The 23,218-nt window shown below is 42.1% G+C and overlaps 2 protein-coding genes across 2 annotated transcripts; one reads left to right on the forward strand and one right to left on the reverse strand.

Annotated features, from left to right (window-relative positions):
- Positions 1 to 1,494: 1,494 nt before the first annotated feature.
- Positions 1,495 to 14,894, forward strand: trpc1 (transient receptor potential cation channel, subfamily C, member 1). Its single transcript, XM_031849849.1, has 13 exons — positions 1,495 to 2,059; positions 2,811 to 2,965; positions 3,098 to 3,199; positions 3,344 to 3,546; positions 4,338 to 4,469; positions 4,687 to 4,882; positions 5,643 to 5,979; positions 7,937 to 8,076; positions 8,205 to 8,354; positions 11,845 to 12,029; positions 12,275 to 12,476; positions 12,877 to 13,071; positions 13,193 to 14,894. The coding sequence occupies exons 1-13, from the start codon at positions 1,894 to 1,896 to the stop codon at positions 13,418 to 13,420; spliced, it is 2,391 nt and encodes a 796-aa protein (XP_031705709.1). The 5' UTR covers positions 1,495 to 1,893; the 3' UTR covers positions 13,421 to 14,894.
- pcolce2b (procollagen C-endopeptidase enhancer 2b) lies at positions 13,610 to 22,383 on the reverse strand. Its single transcript, XM_031849850.1, has 9 exons — positions 22,125 to 22,383; positions 21,715 to 21,823; positions 21,030 to 21,285; positions 19,747 to 19,871; positions 19,057 to 19,193; positions 18,809 to 18,972; positions 17,746 to 17,829; positions 15,530 to 15,697; positions 13,610 to 15,189 (listed from the first exon to the last, which is right to left on the reverse strand). Exons 1-9 carry the CDS (start codon positions 22,256 to 22,258, stop codon positions 15,059 to 15,061), a joined length of 1,308 nt encoding a protein of 435 aa, XP_031705710.1. The 5' UTR covers positions 22,259 to 22,383; the 3' UTR covers positions 13,610 to 15,058.
- Positions 22,384 to 23,218: the final 835 nt, after the last annotated feature.

The raw sequence follows: 23,218 nt of genomic DNA on the forward strand, positions 1-23,218 counted from the left end.
TCTTAGCTGAAATATATGATTATATGGTCATACAAAACAGTGTAGACTTGTTTTTCCAGAGATCTGCTACAACTGAAGCTGTGTGTGCTTTTTTGAAAACAGCTTGGTTATAGGTTGGATTATGGAACTATGCAGTGAATAATGACTCTGTTAAGTGCACCATGACGTATACCCAATATGTACTCATTTTGTATTACTCATCCAACACATAGAAGAATAACCTTAGTGCAGACTGCCCTCTGCTGGAGCATGTTTCCAATCGAGACAAAAGAAACAGACATTTCAGACATGATGTAACTAATGTAGTTTTGCTATATTTATTCTAGTGTATGTATTTGATATCTTTTTTATATAAAGCGTTTTAGAAAACTGTTAATGGTTCAGACTTTCCGTCACAGTTTGTTTTCTTCTTCTTGTCTCATTAGTTTGTGATTGCTTATTGAAAATCTGATAATGTGACGCTGTAATTCCATCGCACCATAAAGCAGTCTGTATGTATCCCACCTATATTGTACATGATGTTCTTTTTGTTTATTTTCGTTTAAGGCCATTCTGGGAGGCTGTAGTGTTGGATGATTTCCCCACTTGGGTATGTAATTGCTTTGAAATAGAGTGGACTGGAAAATGTTCATTTAACATAAGAGCTCCTCTATGAATTTGAAATACTAAAAGCTAAGTTTTATGGTGATGAAAAGTCGTAAGAGGACACTGCATTACCCCACAGAGCAACAGAGTGAGTAAATAATTCAAATAATATAAAACATTGCAAAAAATCTCGCTCCCTTGTAGTACATAATCCCACTGTTTTACAACAGCCTATCAAACAATTCTAAACTGCCTGCTGGCTCACTGTAATGGCTGTCACACTGAATAGAAACGGGACCATAAACACCTGTGTTTACCCTGCTATGACATTCCAAAATGGCTGCTGTGAAAATAGCCTATATTTTTTTTTTCACAGAAAACATTTGGACATGCCCCAGTAGGAAAAACAGGGATGTAAATATTACAATTAATGCTGGATTCAGTGTCAGGTTCCTATTGTACAAGCGGGCTCACTGTCACACTGCCATGGCTAATTGGGACACTTGAGCAGAGCCATTGTTATTAGTAACACCTGTGTAATTTTACAAGTCCTCTGTGAAAAAGGTATGATATGATATAATAATTATAAGGACATTACACCTTACTGTATGTACACATTACAGGCACACACAATCCTGCACAGTCCATAGGAGTATGTTTTTCATTTGTCACATCGGATGATCATATGCATGACTACCTTGAGCCATATGCATTTCATATAATGCTTAAGAGTTTATGCAATAGCATACACACATCCAAAGATGTTTGTTGTTATGAAGAATGCTGGACCAGACACAGCATCTCTGCATGTATACAACACTGAGATGGTCAGTGGCCTACAAAGCTGCACTGACGTGCCTTGTTACATAATCATGCTTTCAGAGCCTGCGAAATGAACGAGCAGGTGGAGGAGGAAACATGCGCAGTAGCAGCCTCGTCAGCAGCATCAGGACCAAAAAGATCCACAGGAGCCCGCAATACAAGAAGATGGTGCATGTAAACACGCCGAGTGAGATGACTGTGTGTTTTTGTCGGACTGCAGTCGCCACTTGCATATGAAACCGACATTTGAATTCATTTCGTGCGGGGGAAAAAAGACAAAAGGAGGTCTTATTTTCAGCCAGCAGACGCGCGCAAACGGAGCGGCAGAGATGCAACGACAATAACAACACAAGATGAAATCGGTTTAGCCGCATGACGACGCTTTAAATCCTCTGCTGCGCTGCGACAGACGACAAAAGCGGGACCCCTCTCATGTCACCACGTATGACAGGCTTTCTTGTGTAATGGTCGCTGGTTTCTAGTGGGATGCACATCAGTGTTTGTCCGTACTCGCTCTCCGTCGTAATGGCAGCTCTGTACCAGGGCACGGACGCCTGCTCTCCGGATAAATTTCTGGCCTTGAAAGACGTGAGGGAGGTGAAAGAGGAAACTACGCTGGACGAGAAGCTCTTCTTGCTGGCATGCGAGAAAGGTCTGTTGTTATCTGTTTATCGTTTCATTGTTTCTGAAACTCAATATTGTTGGAATCAGATCGACTGCTGTGGGCTTATAATACTGATTAGTTACGATTTTACTTCAGCATTTTGTGTGACCAGCTGGCCGACATGCAATGTAGATAAAATACACCATGACTATACAACTTGACAGATTTGCAGCAGGGCCATTGCAGCAGGCAGGAAACTGTACAGTCATAGCACTTGTTTATTTTCTCCAGTGAATATCTCTCACAGCTGCCTACACAGTTGGCCACTGTGGAAATGTGCCCCCAGGGGCTATGATGTAATTAGCTGAACGTCTGCTCTTCTAAAAGTTTCTCTCCCTGGTCTGTTAACTTTTCACAGCTCCTATAGGAGGAAAGTTAATGCACACGAACTGGAGAGAAACTACTCCAAATAAAAAGAGCAAAGAGGCATGGGCATTGATAGCAGGCAGTGTTTGTTTTAGGTGAACAGCCAGCAACTGCCAGTGTGACCATATAAAGTATCTCTCAACATGGCTCGGCAGCAAAAAGTGTCCTTTGAGGGAGATGTTATTGTTATAGACAACTGAGGTTAAGAGGACTGCTGGAGCTGAGCCTGCAAGAGCGTTTGCCTCATGACTGAAGTTGTGTTTGTTTGGCTCAAACTGCGGATAACACTTTAGTGCTTTTATAGATCTGACTCTGCAATAATTCCCTGAAGTGGATTCCCTTCATGCTGCTTTGTCTTTGACACGCTTCTCAGGCGACTACTACATGGTGAAGAAACTGCTCGCGGAGAACCGCCACGGCGAGCTCAACCTCAACTGCGTGGACGTGCTGGGCCGGGATGCCGTCACCATCACCATCGAGAACGAGAATCTAGACATCCTGCAGCTTCTTCTGGAACATGGCTGCCAGGTAGCGGCACACACACTCAGAAAAAAACAATGCATGTACAAGACATGACTTTTTTAAATATTGTTGTCATCTAAGTTGTTTTGGCAAGTGTCCTGCTACCTGATGGCTTCGAAAATGTTTGTTTCTGTGTAGGCGACAGACGCCTTGTTGGTGGCCATAGACTCTGAGGTGGTGGGAGCTGTGGACATCCTCCTCAACCATAGGCCGAGGAGATCCTCCAAGCCCTCCATTGCAGTTAGTCTCCTCTTATTACTGTTATAAATCCCTTTTGCAAGAAAAACACTTCAGATGCAAAGAACAGGCTGATGAAACTGATCTTTTTCTATAATTTCTGCACAGTATTACAGATTTTCATCCGTATATTTCTACCTTTTTCAGAAACTGATGCAGCGTATTCAGAACCCAGAGTATTCCACCACCATGGACGTGGCTCCAGTCATCCTGGCAGCCCACAGGAACAACTATGAGATCCTGACTATGCTGCTGAAACAGGACATCTCGCTTCCCCGGCCCCATGCTGTGGGCTGCGAGTGCACGCTCTGCAACGCTAAAAACAAAAAGGACAGCTTACGACACTCCAGGTACAGGCAAACAGTGACCTAGAAGACAGAAACCGTAAAAGTGTGAATGCTGTTTGCTTTCCCCAGATGTCTGCATTAAGCTCCCATTGATTTAAACCAGAAAACTAGTGTTGCACTGAATTACTGTCTTCCAGATGATGCCTGGGTCATTTTATGCAATTGTTTTGGCCTTTCTCTGGTATGTAGGGGCTCAAGAGCAGCACTGAATCAATTGGTCTGTCACCTTGTTTTGATGATAGCATCAGCTTGAGAATGTCATCTTAAACATCTGGAATACAGTGTTTTCTTGTCCCAAAGAGGACTCCCAACGCTCTCTGTTATTGCCAAGCTCTTCCTATCTAGCTGTATAGAGAGGCAGTGTTTTGTTTACCAGTACTGGCTATATAAGTAGTAGTTTTACACCAGAAGATATTATCACTACAAACTGTAATTTAGAGGGAAGTTGCTTTCCTTAGACAAGCAATGCTTCTTAGTTTTCTGATACCATCTTGCAGATGAGATTTTGAGATGAGATTCTTCTCTGCAGGGCGCTTTTATTCTCTCTGCAGGGCAGTGTGGCTTCCCACACAGTAAGCTAAATGAATCAGGCTGCAGTTTGGCTGACAAACAGCACCGAGGTCAAAGCAGGTAGAAATGAAACAGCTAGATGGCTGTATGTTTGTTTCTACACTCCCTATTTTTCCTCATCCACACACCTCTGGTTTTTCCTGTTCCTTCCCTCACATTTTCATCTTCCCTTTCTTTTTGCCACCACTTTCACCTCCTCATCCAACGTGATATTTTTGGATCAGGTTCCGCCTGGATATCTACCGCTGCCTGGCCAGCCCCTCTCTGATCATGCTGACTGAAGAAGATCCCATACTTAGGGCCTTTGAGCTGAGTGCAGACCTCAAGGAGCTCAGTCTGGTCGAGGTGGAGTTCAGGTACGCTTCCGATCAACTGCTGCATGTCCGTCCGTCATGTCAGTGCATGTTTATCTCATTTCTCTGCACATAAAGATTAGAAACGTGTTGCACACGCACAGACATGTGTACATGCATGCACACAGTGAGATTGTAAACCCCCTTCCTTTATAGAATGTAACAGATAAGAATTTAATATTTCATGTGGTCTGGTTGTATCTTAATTCCCTTGTTCCAGGAATGATTATGATGATCTGGCAAAGCAGTGTAAGATGTTTGCCAAGGACCTGCTGGCTCAGGCTCGAAACTCTCGAGAGCTCGAAGTGATTCTCAACCACACATCCAGTGAGGATCAAGTTGACAAGAGGGGTTTGCTTGAGGAGCGAATGAACCTCAGTCGACTCAAGCTCGCCATCAAGTACAACCAAAAGGAGGTTAGACAGGCAAAGTCTGCAACATCCATGTTTTCTGCCATGTAGCATGCCAATCTTTGATATAAGTGGGTTGAGGATGTGGGTTTATATATTACTTGATCATTTAATTCCACAACTGTCCACGGAGAGAAAATAATCACATTAATAATACATTACCTCTTATGTACGGTACGATGTGTCGGACGTAACATCTGTTCCAGCACACCATGTGCTTGCCTTTTGGAAATATGAGTTTGGCAAGATAAAGCACTTCCTCCGGGCAACAGCAGTCAAAGACAAACTTAAGTTGGAAGTTTGAACCCCGGTGATGAGTTACAGCTGGGATGGCTCAGTATGAAAAGTGTGACCCATACATCACAGCACAGCTAGTGGCATACCGTTGTATCCTGCTGGAGAAAGGTTTGCCTAAAGGTTGCACATCAGATAACTACTACTTAGAGTCTTATTTATGGTTTGTTGATGGACTTTTATTGGAGGGAGAACATTGATATAATTGTAGCTGACTCACTTGAAAGTGTGCTGGTAGGCAGATTTTTCCTTCGGCCTGTTTGCCCCATTTCCTGTTGTGTTGTGTTTTGTGCTAAGCTAAGCTAACCGGCTGCAGCTTCATATTCATCCTAGAGAAAAGAGAGAGGCATCAGTATTCTCATCTCACCCAACTCTGGGCAAGAAAGTGAAAGAGAATTTGCTAATTCAACCTGTAATTTCTGTCAGTTTCACCTCTTCATGTTGATTTCTTCCCTGATGCCCCTTTTTTCAGTTTGTGGCTCAGTCCAACTGTCAACAGTTCCTCAACACCGTCTGGTTTGGGGAGACGGCCAGTTATCGGCGCAAGCACACCTGTCTAAAGATGGCCACGGTGCTGAGCGTGGCCATGCTTTGGCCGCTGCTCTCTGTCTGCTACCTTCTGGTGCCACGCTCCCGTGTGGGCCAGATCATCCACACGCCCTTCGTCAAGTTCATCATCCACAGCGCCTCCTACTTCACCTTCTTGCTGCTGCTAAACCTGTACTCTCTGGTCTACAATGACGGCAAGAAAAACACCATGGGCCCTGCGCTGGAGATGATAGATTACCTGCTCATCATCTGGATCATAGGTCAGCTTTTTACTTGGCTTTCAATCAATAAATAGCACACTGTATTGTACTGTATGTTGCAATCATAATATAGGCTATATTTCAGTACTAAGAGGGCAGATTGCTATAATTGAATAATTATTCATCACTAACATCTCTATGGACACGATCAAACTAAGAATAAAATAATAATTCAATCATATAAACCAGAATTGAATAGAATAACGTTGCATAGTGGAGGGAAAACGAGAGATGCCTGATAAGTCTAGTATCCTGTAACCGTAATACTATCAGGCAGAACATGACAAACAGCCGTTTCTATACTCAACGACAGAATGCCTGGCTTGACTAGATTAAATCTGTCAGTTCTGCTTCTAAGTGAGCTCCATAGAAAGGAAAGCTTCTTCTATCTCCCCTGTGGCCCATCTGAGTGCTGGTATCACTGGACTCGGCACACATACATACAAACATGCATTTTGCACGAAGACAAACACGTGTACACAAGCCATATCTGTTCAGATGGGGCGGGCTAGTGACAGTTAGAAATTGACTCTGTCTCTCTCTGGGGAAGGACCTCTCTACAGTACCTTCCTATTCGGCCAAGAAACCATTAGCATGACCATTCAATGGCTTTAATGGCCCTGGCTTCTCAGCAGAGATATTTGTCTCATGGTTGCAGCATCCTACCCTTCTCCACCAGACACAAAGCATCGCAACCACACCTCATTGGTCCAGGTTTCACTATCACTGCGGGGTTGATAAATCATGCCAATAACTGCACCTGACTGGTTATAAAAGGATGTAGAAGCAATTGACTTATATTATTCAATGTTATGAAAGATGGCTGTTGGGTAATTTGCAATTTATTCTGTATTTTTGCAGGAGTGAGATCAGCAGTCCGGTCATTAGACAGTTTAATGTTTTTTTTTCCCATGGGCCAAGATAGCCTCAGGGCAAAGATTCCTGAAGTACGGCAAAAGAGTAACATCAGAGTTCAATATGAATAACTTCAGCAGCTTATTTTCCTCATTGTAAAACAGCTGTACTGCAAAGATGTGATGCTGTGTTGCAGAGTTCATGCTCCAGTGTCTCTGCAGCGTCAACAAAACACCCAGGATGAGTTAATCAACAAGAATGAGATTCATAATGATTTACAAATCAAATGCGAGTGTTATAAGAATGTGAAAGGGAGCCATTAACGTTGCTTCATGTCTACAGACAGCACTGACAAGCCACACAGCAGCTTTCCATCTAGTTTGCTCTCCATTGTTCTCTCTTTCTCCCATGCTATCCCCTCCTCTCTTCTTTCTCCTGCTCTCTCCATCCTGCTGTTCCCCTGAGCCAGATGCCTCACATTAATGGGGAAATCAGATGCTGAGACTGTGTGTGTCTGTCGGCTGGGCGACTTGTATGTGTGTGTGTGTGTGTGTGTGTGTCTCTCAATGCATCTCTCGCTGTCTGCGAGTGTGTGGAGTTTGATTGAACTCAAATTCAACCATTCCATAGAAAAAATAAATGTGATTTCCATACCAAACCCTGTCAGCATGCTTTCTTTTGAACCCATGGAAACCAATAACAGATCAATCAGGCTCAATGTAATGTTATCATTTATGAATCAAGGCATAGAGGATGTCTCACTACTGTACGCCTGGACTGGCTGCTGGAGTCAAGTTTCTGTAATTCTACTATCCCTACTGTATATTTAGAATTGATAAAATTCCACTTGTATGCAGAAAGACACAGACATCCATCTTTATTAAACTCCACACACCTCCTTAAATCTCACAGACGACACATTTTCAGCTCATTAATCTCCGATTTCTGTGTCTCATGCATTCCTGTTTCCCCCGGGCTCCCACCGTGAGATGACTTATGGTTGCAGCGATTTTAAAATGTTGGGGGATGACAGCAAAATGGCTTTTTTCCAGTGGCATGTGTATATGTGTGTGGTGATGGGGAAATTCCTGCTCTCCTGTAGGGATGGTGTGGTCGGATGTGAAGCGTCTGTGGTATGAGGGGCTGGAAGACTTTCTGGAAGAGTCTAGGAACCAGCTGAGCTTCGTGATGAATTCCCTTTACCTCGCCACCTTTGCCCTCAAGATAGTTGCTCATAGCAAGGTATACACACATCACACACACTCTTTATATTCAGAGGATGGATAACTGCAAATCAATCATATCTCTCATTTGTTTATCTGTACAAAAACAAGTATATGCGTTTCTGAATTGGTTTGCTTGTTCTTCAGTTCAAGAATGTGGCGGACACAGAGAGGAAATACTGGGACGCCTTCCATCCCATCTTGGTGGCGGAGGGCCTGTTTGCCTTTGCCAACGTTCTAAGTTACCTGCGACTCTTCTTCATGTACACCACCAGCTCCATCCTGGGGCCGCTGCAGGTAGGAAAGCAGTGGTGACGCACACTAAAAAAAGTAGTTGCGAGCTCAGCAAGCTCGACATTTTCGTAGTTATATATAATTGATTCCCAGTAAAGCCAGACAAGATCCCTGCGGAGTTTTGAGATCATGTGTCCAGCCGTGACTTCGTAAAAACACTTTGTATGTGAACAAAATGATCAAATTGATATGTGAAGATTATCATGCTGCTTCCTTTTCCTATCATTCTCTCTAACCCCACTGCACGCACGTACACCACCCACTCTCTTCCTCTCCCAGTGAAGTGTGAACACTCAAGGACAAGCCCACACTAAACATCACACCAGCTGTGCTCAGCAGTATCATCACCATCAGCATTAAGAATAAGCACAGTGGACTGAGGCAGTAGATGGATGTGTTCTGCTGCAATAATGTGCTCATAACAAACTGAGCACGACACCATCAAGCTTTACAGCTTTGTCTGCATGGTAATTAAAGGGAAAAGTACAGTCATTACATGTTGTATAGTCAGTGGCAGTTGAAAACGTTTTAACTACTTTTCTGAACTTTTCCCTGCTGTGTGGATTCAATTTGAAAAAATGGATCAGCCTGATAACATTGCTTTTTCTGGCAAGTACAAACGTTTGGGGATTTGACATTTTCAACAACAAACGGCTAGATTACCATCAATCTAAGTGCCGTATATTAAGGGCAGATGGCTGTCGAAAAAAGATCCAAGTAAACAGTCTTTAGTCAACTTTTCTAAATCCTGTATTTGATCAGCTTGGCTAACCCTCAATCTGAGCTGGCAGCGTCATTCAGAATTTGCAGACATGATCTTCTCCTCACTTGTTTTCAGGTTATGGAAATGTTTAGCAATACAGTTGTACTGATCTGCTTTATGCTTTTTTCCCAAACATTTTTCCTGGGGAACCCACCCTTTAAAAATGACAAACCACCAGGCCTTATCAATTAAATCATGAGAAGAGCAATTCCTGATAATTTTTATGAAAATCCATCTCGCCAGGCTTTCAGTAATGTGCTTGTGTCCGGCAACCCAGAGCGCGGTGCATTCAGCGTCCTGTGAGGAGCGACTGGCAGATACAATCGTGGTTTAGGTGTGTGTGTGTGTGTGTGTGTGTGAGACGACACAGAGAGGTGACTGTTCTAAACAACAATGGCGGCTTCTAAAGAGGTTAGCGTAGATGCTGAAATAGCATCAGTTTAATCCGAACTGGAGAGCATTTCCTCATTGAAAGAGGAGCAAAGAACGGCACTGAAGGTTTTAATCAAAGGAAAATATGTTTTTGATTGACATTCGGTTAAACCTTTTCTTTTTTTTTTCACCTTTCCAGACAAGCCAAAAATCTGGTTTAAATATTTTCTACTCAGGCTCTTCAACAACCTCAGTGCCATAGGTGTCCCTTTTTATCGCATCATGATTTTATCATCCCGCCAGCTGGCAGAAAGATTGTAAAGCCAGCCAACATCTGACTTTTTCTGGCATAATTTCATTTTTCTCCCCCGTGTGGCTCTATTACATAAAGCAGTGTTCAGGTATTCAGTGATGTCAGTTTATTTGTACGGATGCCTTCCTGTCATTAAGTCAAGTGCTGTTTGTGCTTGACTTATAAAACAGTAAGGGTGCCCTGTAGATAGTTAATTAGCACTTTTCAGCTACAATCTCCTCCATCTTTCTGCTTCCCTCTCTCTTCACTCACTCACTCACTCACTCACTCACTCACTCACTCACTCTCTCTGTGACATCACTGTCTAGCTAGCTTGGCAGGATGGAAAAATTATTAGCTTTGGAAATGTGTTCATGGCCGCACTCACATGGCAGACACACCTCCCCACTAATGCACACGTGCCCACACATTTCCACTCTTGTGTGTTGTGGGAGTGTCTAATTAAGCACGCACAGACAGTGAGGCAGTGCTGTGTGGGTTGCAGTAATGTATGACTTTGTCCTTCCTGAAGAGGCCAGCTCATATTTCTGCCGGGTATAGTGCCCCCTACTGAGGTTGGAAAGAGTGGCTGAAAGTGTTTGTCATCTACTATCATTGTAATAGCTTACAATGAGCTCACTCATGGCCCAGACTTAACCTCGCCAACAATCTCCCTTAACTGATACAGGCACGCCAGCAGACATGTATGAATGTGTTTGAGAGAAAAGACACAAGTTGTGCCCCAGTTGCATACTAAATACAAGTATTTATGGTTGTGCGTTCACACTGCTAAAAGCGTAAAATACTTACTAATAGCAATGATGGAAACTTTGTATCATTTCTTGTTATAATAATATGCTAAAGTTCACCATTTCTTATATACAAAAAGCAAACTGTACTGTCTGCTTTGGTGGGAGATTAATATGAGCAAGTAGAAAGTGTTTGTTTATGTACATAGTTGCATTTGAGTTACCTTTAATGCATTAGACCCCCGTCCAGTACAAGGTTAAGAGCTCCTGACCTGCTGCATTCTTGCTCTGTTTGTGCAGTAAGTTAGGCTACCTGTCAGGCTGGGCAGGCAGGGAACACCCTGAACTCCTATTTCAGATGTGTACAGAGTGGCACAGGAATACACTGGGGGGATTTAGACATGACAAGAGAATGAATCACCCGAACAGCCCTTCTCCTCAAAACAAGCTGCCTGGGTTTCAGTGCAAACACTCCCGTCGTCATTCCCCTTAAGGTGCAGGGAGAGTGGTCATCCCTCACATTGGACTCTCTATGTGTTTGTGTTTTGCTAGGGCGAGCACGTTCTGGCCTTGTTTGAGCATCACTAGGTCCTAGCAAACAGATGAGCCACTCAGGTCTTTAAATAGTTTGTTTCCAGTGGTCCGAGCAGACTTTCTCTGTCCTTGAGCCCTCTTTTTGGCTTCTCCCATGTTTGTCTGTCTTCCCTCAGGTCAGGTGAGAGCACTACAGCTGCCAGAATGTGTTGCTTTTTCCACCTCCTCAGGGGGTCATTGCAAAACAAGAACATGGGGGGGGTAACTACAAGTAGTCAGAAAGTTTTCTTACAGAGGATAAGTGTTGAATTGTACCAAAACATCGCAATCAAGTAGACATATAAAGCTACCTTGCCAACGTTTTAAAGACAGCAGACATTCTGACTCGTCACAGGTGTAGAAGATAGTAAGGCGGGCTTCCATCGAGGTGCTCCCTGATACTTTTGTAGCAAAGCTTACGGGGACACTTAAATGGAATATTTCCATCATTAATGGTATTTGTTTTAACTCTGCTTTCCCTACCTCAAGTCAAAATGTCTGCTGGGAAAAGGCTCTGTTAGCTTGTTTACGGAGCATTTCTAATGCCAATCCCTAAACGTGTGCAAGTACACAGAAAAATCTAATTACATCAACCCTGCCGAGCACATAACTCAGACACCCAAATGCATGACTGAAAGGTGATTGCTGGCAGGAAACTGACTCTCAAAAAATGAATTATGTCTTCTTGACTACATCAGATCAAGCGGCACGGGATTAACAAGACAAATATTCATGTCTCCTCAGATCTCCATGGGTCAGATGCTGCAGGAGTTTGGAAAGTTTCTGGGCCTCTTCCTGTTGGTGTTATTCTCCTTCACCATTGGACTCACCCAGCTTTATGGAAAGGACCAGCAAGACCCAGACAAGAATCAAACAAAGGACTGCGAGGGAATATTCTGCCAGCGACAGAGCAACGATGCATTCCACACGTATGGGCCAACCTCAGTCTGTCGTTTTATACTGCGATGACGATGACGAATGTGCAGAATGCTTGTTGAGAGATGTCAGAGATTATAGGGCCGTATAAATACAGCTGATAAAGTTATTCTGACTCATGATTTAAGGATAAAATTAGATGTTGATTTTTAGGGTTATTTTGAGAAATGCATCTGACAGACGTGTTTCCTAAATGCCCGCTGACATCTCCCATGTTCTACCATCTTCTGTTTCACAGGTTTATGGGGACCTGCTATGCCCTATTCTGGTACATCTTCTCCCTGGCACACGTTGCGCTCTTTGTCACCCGCATCAGCTACACAGAGGAGCTGCGCTCTTTTGTGGGTGCCATGATCATAGGCACCTACAACATTGTGGTGGTTATTGTGCTGACCAAGCTGCTGGTGGCCATGCTCCATAAAAGCTTCAGACAAATTGCTGTAAGTGCAAACGTTTGGTCCACAATGACTTTGTCTCTCAGCGCTGTCAAGGGTAATTTGAGTTCAACTTGGAACCAAAAGTTGCAACTGTTTTCATTTACTGTTATGATTAGAGTGTTCTCTAACTCTAACCCTGAAATGTTGCACAGATGTTTAATAGTTTTTACGTTTTGAACCATGATGCTGCTGCACATTTTCTTCTTCCTTTGAACAACCGATTTTGATTATGCTAAGTAAAAGATCATTGTCCAGAGAAAAATCTTTGCCCTGAAGGATTTCCACCAAAGAATAGTTTTGTTGCATTTTCAAGATTCCTCTCTAAATGGAGAACAGTGTGTGAATGAATATTCTTACATTTCTGTGTTCTCAAAGTTCTCCTTGGGTTTTGGTGCTTCTGTAGAATCACGAGGATAAGGAGTGGAAGTTTGCTCGGGCCAAACTGTGGCTGAGCTACTTTGATGACAAGTGCACCATGCCTCCGCCATTCAATATCCTGCCCTCCCCGAAGACTGTCTGCTACCTGGTGACCAGCATGAGCAAGTGGATCTGTTCGCACACCTCAACAGGCAAGGTGAAGAGACAGAACAGCCTCAGGGTAAGGAAAATAGTTTCATACAGGTCAGAATATCAGAACCCTAACTTGAACAAATGTTCATTTGTGCTTTGTGCAATATCTTTTCATTGTTATAAATCCCTTCATTGTCTTTTCCATCCAGGAGTGGAAGAACCTGAAGCAGAAGCATGATGAGAACTATCAGAAGATCATGTGCTGCCTGGTTCACCGCTACTTGACCTCCACGCGGCAGAAGATGCAGAGCACGGACCAGGCCACGGTGGAGAACCTGAACGACCTGCGCCAAGACCTCTCAAAGTTTCGCAACGAAATGAGGGACCTGCTGGGCTTCCGGACCTCCAAATATGCCATGTTCTACCCAAGGAGCTAAAAAAAAAAGACTAGATATAACTTCCCTTTCCCCTCCTTTTGACAAAACCTCTGCTTCTCATTTTTCTGGGATGCTGTGTGATCCGAGCATGTGCAAAAACTCTGCTCTTTTGAGTCACAGAGGAAACTTTTAAACCTGGACCTTAGCTAGAAATATATACATATATTCTCCACCAAAGCCTCCCAACTCAGGCCCCATATGTATTAATCAGCTATTCAACCCTTTTTTTGTAAATAAAGAAAGCCATTGTTTTCACCAGAAAAAACTATTAAACAATTTATGGAAACATTAATTTAATGGCATAAAGAACTGATTTAGCTGAATACAAATGCTGCTTTTTGATTCCTCTCCTTGAAAACTGATCTTTGGCCACTCAGTTGAGAAAGCCATGAAAACTGTCAACTTGTTCAGCTAACTGCCCAGTGGTCCAGTCCACGTGAGAGTCACATTACACACACCTGATCCACTCTCATGCTTAGCATTGCTGCCTTGACCACTCTCAACAGACCAATCCACATGTTATTTGGCATTATTCAGTTTCCAGCTGAAAGTTCTTGTACTAAGACGGACGAACATAAGGAACTTGTTAAAGGAGTTTTATTTGGGCAGATGAAAACAACAAAATATAAATAATATTCACAGACTTTTTCATATGAAAATAATTTTCATTTCATAACTCTGCCTTTTATAAAACAAGTAAATGGTGTACGCTGATAGCGGTGCTTTGCATCTGTAAACAAACTAAAGAAAAAGAGTTTTAGCTAGGAAGTTTCTCATTTGTTTCACATAAAACCAGCATAGAATCTTTAAAAAAAAGAATCGCATACATATTAAATATTGCACTTTTCATCATCACTTCCAAACTTCCAAATTCTGCCCATTAAAATTTAACTTACAAAAATGAACTCCAGACTGTTTACGCCGTCATTAAAAATACAACAAAAAGCTGTGACAAATCCCCGATGGGTATTAGGCTTGGGAAATTCAAGGCTATATTTGTTTAATGCATACTGAATAATAAATCCAACTGTTTATTCACATTGCGCTCCACAGACTCAAAGGGGAAAGAACTGAAAAGTAGAATATGCAAAAATGTTAAATTAATAGTACCATCACAGGATACTGTCAGAACAGATGTGGACACTGGAAGTTCTAAACAATATGATTATTGTTTGTTTTGTGAAGCACATCTCTGTGAATTGCTATACTCGATATTCTGGGCTCCTGTTACTGGCTACGATTTAACTTCCTGCTGGGGGCATGACAGGAATGTGACGAGGCAGAGTGAGAATGGGCTGTGGAATAGCGTTGGAAACAACTCATTTTGTTGCTAATTATTCTGAGGTTGCAAATAAGACTAACCGACTGGTCTCTTAATAGAACAGAGTAGGAGTGCTGAATGTCTTCTTGTTTATTCTAAAAACATGTGATCTGCAGCAACATGAATAAATACAAAAATCTACGTTGCGCTGAATTGAATGAATGATGTCAATTTTGTTCTGGCGTCTCTGCATCCAGATTCAGTTTTGTTGTTGACTTGTGTTGTTGAGTTGGAGATCATTTAATGCTTAGTTGTTTCCATCCACAGCGGAGCCTCAGGCAAACGCGTCCAGTGGAAATCCTCGGCCATACTGGAACTCAGCACCGCTTGTTTTTCAGAACATTGAGTCCTTTCTGGTTCTTTGTCTTAAACGCCATAACAAAGTGCTGAGGGGCGATTTTGCCCCGGCCGTCCTCGTCCACCTGGCCCATGAAGACGTAGTTCAAGCCTGGTGAGAAGGCCACACACAAAGAACCTGAATGCAGTGGCGGAACGGCAGAGACATTCAGGGAGGCTAAATATCAGAATCCCCACGCGGCGGGTCTGTATACCATATGTTTATATGCATACATATAAACATATTTAATGTTTGGACAGTGAGTTCTGCCGCTCACCTCACACTTTAGGGCAAGCTCTATCAACTGAGCGTGACGGCACAGCAAAGGAGGCAAACTTGGAGCCACAAGTCATTCAGAACAGTCAGCCAGGAAGTCTACATTGATTATCATCATTTGGATATGGATACATTTTTTGGTAATTTGATTTTTACCAGCACTCTGTGAACTCACCTCTCCTGATAAATGGACACTTCTTGCACAGGATAATGATCTTGGTGCTCATGGTTTTTCCTGCCTGCTGGATGGCCAGATTGCTTTCTTTATACACGTTGATGATAGAGACAGTGGCGTACATGCTTCCTTCTCTCATCACAGCAGTGATGACTGTACCGGTTATCACTGTCATAGACACACACATACACACAGGTCATGACAAATGAAGTTATACATGAAAATCCACTAAAATAGTGTGTCACTTGAAGAGAATATGTGTGCCTTTCACGACACGCTTCCTCATAAACAAGGATAAAGCCTAGACATGAACTACAAAATCGTCACTGCCGTGGCAAGTCAGCCGCGGCTGTGGTTAGAACAAAAGCCAAACCTTTAAGCAGAGCGACTGCAGCAGCGTAGTGACACTTTGAAAAAACAAAAGAGTAAAAGCAGATGTCGCTAACTCGTATCATAAAAACAGTACCAAGACTAGAGCCATGTGAGGCTGTGCTTATGCACACTGGTGCTTTCAGCTAAATGCTAGCATGGTAACATGCTCACAATGAAAATTAAAACAAGCTGATGCGTATATTGTTTACCATAATGATCCCTATTTTTTAGTTTAGCATGGAATTTAAAGAGGACCTAGTTAACATAGACCTAGTTGTGGTGAAGGGAATCTGCTTTTTTATTGTCGTCATCAATAATCTAAGATAGATGTGAACAATGTGTGCGTACTACTACTACTGCCAGTTCTTGTCTGTGAAGCGCAGCCTGTCTGTAAAGATGTCATGGTGAATAAACAGCATAGTCTCTCATCGGCTCCTCACAGGCTTTCAACACTCCCCTTTTGACCTTTTTATGGCTCCTTCATCCATCCGTGAGCTAATAGCTCCTTCCCAAAAACTCAGAAAACACATCAAGGATATAATTTACTGACATTTTAAGACTTCAAAGGATAAGTGTTTCCAGGATATGGCCCTGTGACAAGGCCAAGTTAAATGTGTGATATCATAATTGTCCAGCAGATACTTAAAATGTTTTGAGTCAGTGAAGGTAACTGGATAATAAACTATACAATCTAACATAGAGAGAAAACAGATAGCACAAATTTATTTTTGTGTTTTGGGACACTGGCAACCAAAACAATAAAATGTTGAACTCCATAAGAAAGCATCTAATAGGTTAATTTGTCTGAATACAGAATTGCTACCTCCTCTTTTATTAATATTTGGTTGTGCTCACAAATGTGTGAGTCATTTCCTGTTTAGTCTCTCCAGGTCTTCAAAAGTACAACAAATACAGTTTTGTTGTATGAACCTTACATTTAGCAGTGACAGTGGAGCCAGTGGAGTGAGAGAGAAGCACGTTTCATTCAGTTTGAACAGGATTTTTTTCATTGATGGTATCAAAATGTCTGGACTTCACTTCTGTTTCATTTCCTGACAGGGGGGAGAATAGCCAGAGGACTGTAATGTTATTATATCTGATGCTATTGTTATATAAACCAGGGAACGGCTTTTAACAATGCAAAGCGCATATATCACATTATTTGATTAAACAATAGCAACAGTTATGGCTTCAAGTGTTAATTACAGGAATTATCAGTCAACCGTCCCACCACTTCATTAAAATGTGTTGTAACATATTGTGTGCTGACTGCGCCGCTACATCACACGGGCGGCTTTTTCCACACGCACCACCACGTTGCTTGCCTTTCCTCAGTTCTGATGCAATTCCAAGTAAACTCTTTGAAATGCCAACCTAACACATGTGGTAAACATCTCAAAGAGGAAAAAACATCAGAGAGCAGGAGAGTAGCAAACGGAGGCCAAGCCTGAATCAACATGCTCATTTATCAACAGTTTACCCACAGTCAGAGGCTGAGTGTGTGTGTGTGTGTGTGTGTGTTTACACTGGATGTAACTGTGTCCTACTGTATGCACTCCTTCACTTCCTGACAGGCTATCAAGGACGTCTTTGAGATGCGCAGTGAGAAATCAGAGCAGCAAAGACAGTGACATGATCAGGACTGTAAACTGCTTGTTAGGGGAGATTTGGCTTCCCGATGCTGTTGTAAATCTTTGAAGAATGTGTACTGTTAAGGTCTTTACTTTATAGGTATGTATAGTAACAGTAAATGTGTACAGTTATAACACTAGCAGGGCTGGGACATATCAGCGACTGTAGGATACGTGGTTCAAATACATTGCAATAAGCACTGATGTTCTTACCAAAATTGCTGGAGCAGTAATTGCTGTCAAGTGTTCCTCGTCTTTTGCATTTCTGCTGGCAGAGGGCTACAGAGTACTTCAGAGCTGCAGAGACACACATACACAAGAAAATTCAATCGCTGTAATTTTGGCCGGCCAGTGATGCAAGCGTCTAAGTTATGGTTGCATCTGTTTCTACTGTGGTTTATTTACAGATTGTTCTCAGTAGCACAACAGTCCAAATGACTGGCTGTCAGCCTCAGAGACAATGTGCACTGCAGTGTGTAAAATAGTGAGATAATGTGAAGCCAACATCTGTTTCTAGAGTTAGAGATACAGTACAGAATCCATAAAGGAACGAACCAAGAAAATACAAGGGGACTGTTCAAATATTATTCTTACTGGAGAAGGAAAAGTCAGGAATTTTAAACCAACCAGAAAGCAACTGTCACATAATGACATCATGGCAGGGAGACGCCAAAATAACCTGGCTTGACTAAGAGAAAAAACAACACTATATAGGAATGTGAGTTCGAGTATGAAAATGAGCTGTGACACATGCCCACATTATATATGAATTTGTGCTATGTACAAAGAAAAAGGTGAGCAAAAGACATGTGCTGCTGTTGGCTGCACCTTTAATAGGACCTGCAGTCTCCAGTACTGTATTTTATATTCAGTCTTTGCACAGAGGAGAAAGATGCATCTGCATGTCAAATTGTGAAGATCCGCAATTTAGCTTGACCTTTTTTTGTTTAATGGACCCATTAAACCCATTTTATTTTAGAAGGGTATTTGTAATTATGCCTACTATTTATCCGCATATACTGTAAAGCAGCTCTGACTTAGAATCCTCAACCATGAACCGTGTTAAGAGGACTCTAGCAGTACACTTCACTTCTTCTTTTCTTGCCCAGAGCTGCTATCAGAAGCAGATTGCAGTGGTTAAAGTGAAAAGATAAACCCCCACATGTTAGCAAGATAATCCAGCAGTGCAAAGCCAGTATGTCTCATAGCTACATCAACAAAGACAGATGTTAGAAGACCTCTAGAGGTTTTTTATTGGATAAAAGTTGCTACCTACGTATGGGCCTGGTGGTGACTGGCTGTGTGGTAGTGGTGGGTGGTATCGTGGTGATGGAGAATTTCTTTGGTCGGAACTTGTAGTGTCCAATGAAGCCGTCTGCGGTTAGACTGAGATCTGACAGGAACTGGATGAGGAGCTGGTTCCCATCTGAGAACACTGGCCTGCCAAGAAAAGCAGGCTGAGTGTAAACTGAGAGGAATTCATAGGATGGATGTTTTGGTGAAAATAAAATCTGAATCACCTACGCTGGGGGGCTGTCTCCACAATATTTGCCAATCCTCTTGGCATCGTTGATTTCTGCCCCATTGAAAATGGAGACGTGGTCATAGCGGCAGTAGTTATCCCTTTCCACATCAAACTTCTCAAACTTGATTTCAATAATCTGCCGCAGGAGACAAACCACAAAGAAAATATTCTTTCATGCACCAAAAGCTTGTAATAGGGCTATCAAGGTAGGCTGTTTGACTAAAGCGTACCCTATCATTTGTGGGATGATGTAGACTTGTTCCACACCCATTGCACATTGAGCTGTCTTAAAAGAGTGCTCAAAGATTTAGCACTGCACTCCTACAACAATGTTGAACTCATGTAGGACAGTTTAAATGGAAAAAACCCATCTAAATCAACGCAGGAGAACTTGAGATATGTTTTTTTTAGTCCATACATTATTATTCTGTGTCGAAACCTACAAACCCACAATTCAGGGGTTGTTATGCCAAAAAAAAAACATTTCACATATGCAGTAGTATTCCCTAAGACCTGTAAACGGACTGTGGTAACTTACATGTGGTATGCTTTATTTCACAAGAGACTAATTTATTCAACCACTGACATTTAATCCAGCAAAATCTACAACATCCCACCTTGAGAACTTTGCATATAGCATCGCGTCTTATTAAGAAAGAAATAGATGAATTCATTTTGAACACTCTGACCTGGTTCTTTGGTGCAACTATGTGCCAGGAGCAGGTGACGCCAGCTGGATAGTCCTTCTCAGGCCAGTTGGGTGTTTTGAAAGACCCAGAGGGCTTGTCCAATCTGCCTCCACAGTACTGGTCCCCTGTGGAGTAATGACATATAGTAATCTTGGAGAGTCACCAGGAATAATCTGCACAATATTCCTGATGTTCCTTGAGGGGAATGATCCAGATCTTATCATCATTCTTAACCAAGAACAGTACATTATATGATCCTGTAATGACCCACTACTGTAATAGGAGCTCTTGTTGCCTTCGTTGTCATTATGTGCACCCTAAAAACTTAGTCAGTCATTAGTCCTGTTTAAAAAAGACAGGATGTTTCCAACGTCGTCAAGCATCTGAGAAACATCAGTTTAATAATAACACAAGTTGCTCAGGCTAAATCTCTTGAAGACATGTTTTCCTTGTAACATACACTTAGATTGATGTTTCATTTCCAACATGAAGAAGTACAATTTAGCACAGTGTCAAAAATAGACCCTTAACAAATGTTGTGCTGTATAGTTTTGACAACACTAAAACGGTCTTTAGTATCTGTTACTATTCATTATGTAGAGACAGACCGGCTGGTTAATAGACATTAAATATCACAGCTGTCAGCTCCTTGCGTACAGAGAACCAGCCATTCAATTTCCTCAAAAACAGAAGAAGTGACTTCGCAACCCTGCAGAGAGGAAGAGGCTCATTCAACTCTAAGTAATACTTCTGACCTGTGCCTTCTACTAATGTGCTCCAAAAAATGTTCCTCATTTTTCCTCATCATACTGCGATCACTTTTAAGATATTCCTCCCGTTTGGAACGTTAAACCCATAGCCTTGTCTCTGAAAAGTGAAAGGTCACTGTTTTTTTTACAGATCAGAAGACAATTTATGCTTCCTTTTGTTTTACTGCGTGTCTGCATGCCTAGAAACTGAATTCTGCTTGAGGACATTTTTTCTCTATCTGTCTGTCTGTCTGGGTATAGTGGTACCATGCAATGACCTCACTGAAACAATGTGTTATAAAGCCTTGTTAATTTGCTTTTTAGAGACTGACCCTACATCAACACAGACACTCCTAGGCCAGTATCGGATTCCTTTATGGGTTGAAGTCATGGCTGAGACACAGTCCCACGTGTCTGGCTATTACATGCTTGGGTAGAGGCAAGGTATTCTCTCAACCTTGTGTAGGAAGGCAACATAAGAGCCAGCACGCCAACACTATTCTCAAAGCTTCTTCTTCCCATGTTGGCCTATACCTCTTTCATGTGGATTGGCAGCAGAGAAAACAGTCAGGAAGCCACTCCCGGCTGTGTTGGCATCAGACACCATCTGTAGGAGCATCTTGTTGCCCGTTGAAACCAGGGCTCCTGGCTTGAACGTCCCACAGAAGCGACCAAGTCTCTGCGCACTGACATGGCCACTGTAAACATCCACAAAGTCATAGCGGCACAGGTTGTCGTTCTCCAAGTCAATAAAGCGGAATGACAGGACCACCACCTTTCCCTCTGGGACCTGGGTGTGAATTTACAGAGGGCATTAAGGGTTACACGTATATCAATATTAATGAGAGCATGAATGTTGGCTTGTTATATTAATGATGTAAAACTATGTTCTCCATATGTGATTGCGGATACTAACAACATATTTTTGACAGTAGGTCTGACTTATGTAAAGGCAAAATGCAACTTGGTCCAGCCAACACCTTGACTGTTTAAATCTACAGTAATGTAATGGAGGGAGCCAGTCAGCAAAAACACAAAAACAGCCTTAATCTGGCTGTGGTTGAGTATTTTTAGAAGGAAATTGGGAGTTTGGGGTTAGAGAATCATACCATTATATTGTGCAGCTGCTGGTGTGTTTTTAAACAACAAGCTATCTATCAATTTCATCATTCTTATTCTAGACTATGAGAGCTAAACGTGAATATGACATTGGACTCACTGTGATTCTCCACACACATTTGGTATTTGGAGGGTAAACTCCTGGGTACCCCTGGCTCCCGATTACTCCAGAGTCCCCTGTAATGTTTCCGCCGCATGTGAAGATTGGTCTAGATGGGGGAGAGAAGGTGTTCTATTTTCAAAATATCAAATGTTGATAATGTGTTAAAGCATTAAAACATGTTTCAACGTCAACGACAGCCTGCGGTGGATTTAACACAGACTTAATTCAATGCGCCACAATGTCCTGACTGGAGGCACTCCGGACTGCAGAAAATTCCTCTAAATAAGCTCCAGTCCACTGACGATGCTTCTCCACAGTCCGCCACACGAGATCCTTGACACCTTGCTCACTCATAAAGCTTTCAAATCGATTGAAAATAAATAAGTAAAATAATATAAATTGTGTACCTCCGCTGAGACTGCGCGCAAACCTCTGTCAAGAACAGTAGACTCCATGCGCAAAAAATACTGCATGTTCTCCACATAGTTGGGTTAACGGAGCAGAGTCTTCGCCTGTTTTCTCCCCTTGAAATGAATGGCATTGTGTCCAGATGCTCAAACGGTGGTGTAAAGTAGGCAGGAGTTCCTGCAGGGAGTTTCAGTGACTGCAAGCCGGAGCAGATGAATATAGCGTTTGTTCTGCGTGTATGGAGGGAAGGAGCACAGGCTGCTGCTTTAAAAAAAAAAAAAAAAAAAAAAAAAAAAAATTACAGAAGCACAGGGAGGGTTTGAGGTCTTGCATTAGTTTCATGCAGCACCTGGCCGGAAAAACCTTGAAGGAGATGAATAAACTTGAACTCCCGAAGTCGTACATTGGGTGAATTGCCATTCCAACTAACATGGACCAAACATATGGCAGAGACTTCACTGCAATGAGTGAAACATACAGTATGCTGACAGATGTGACAGAGGATAGCTGTGGCAGCTGCTTTTTTTTTTTTTTTTTTTTACAGGAATGCACATTTTATACCAGCTTGAAAGCATTATTTAAAAATATGTTAAAATGGTATAGCCGTAGGCTGAGGGTTATCAGAATAATATTCACCGGTAACAGATAGGCTACTTCCAGATACAATGAGAGAGATAGAGCGTAGAGCACCACCTGCTGGACTAAACGTGGTATAAGCAGTTGGCAGATATTTAATAGCTGAAATCTCAGCGGTTTAATATGAAAAGATCCATTAAACGGTCTTGCTCAAATGTATTGTTATTTTCATAGATCAATTAAATGACTCTATATCGTATGAGCTTGTATCATGCACCTATATATATGCTCTCTGTGTGATATACCAATAAAACAATTGTAAAAAAAAAAACGTTTTAATTGATCATATAAAATGAGATCTCGCTACCTCTAAAAATCTTACAAATTTTCATAAACAGCTCCAGTTGCTTTTTTGGGGGGTTATTGTAAATATTACCACTTTAGAGCGACAGTGAAAATAAGTTTAGCCATCACTGATTCGATGATTGATTGTGTCGCCTGGAGTTTCACGTTTGCC

This window comes from Anarrhichthys ocellatus, unplaced genomic scaffold (genome assembly GCF_004355925.1).
Source record: "Anarrhichthys ocellatus isolate YVR2014 unplaced genomic scaffold, GSC_Weel_1.0 scaffold10, whole genome shotgun sequence".
Taxonomy (NCBI): domain Eukaryota; kingdom Metazoa; phylum Chordata; class Actinopteri; order Perciformes; family Anarhichadidae; genus Anarrhichthys; species Anarrhichthys ocellatus.

Coding starts and splice junctions, on each gene's coding strand:
- trpc1 (XM_031849849.1), top strand. CDS start 1,894: ATGCACATCAGTGTTTGTCCGTACTCGCTCTCCGTCGTAATGGCAGCT. Junction 3,200..3,343: donor CCTCCAAGCCCTCCATTGCA/GTTAGTCTCCTC, acceptor TACCTTTTTCAG/AAACTGATGCAGCGTATTCA. Junction 13,072..13,192: donor AGAGACAGAACAGCCTCAGG/GTAAGGAAAATA, acceptor TTTTCCATCCAG/GAGTGGAAGAACCTGAAGCA.
- pcolce2b (XM_031849850.1), bottom strand. CDS start 22,258: ATGCCATTCATTTCAAGGGGAGAAAACAGGCGAAGACTCTGCTCCGTT. Junction 19,194..19,746: donor TAGTTGCACCAAAGAACCAG/GTCAGAGTGTTC, acceptor CTCCTGCGGCAG/ATTATTGAAATCAAGTTTGA. Junction 15,190..15,529: donor GTGTCCATTTATCAGGAGAG/GTGAGTTCACAG, acceptor CCTTCTCACCAG/GCTTGAACTACGTCTTCATG.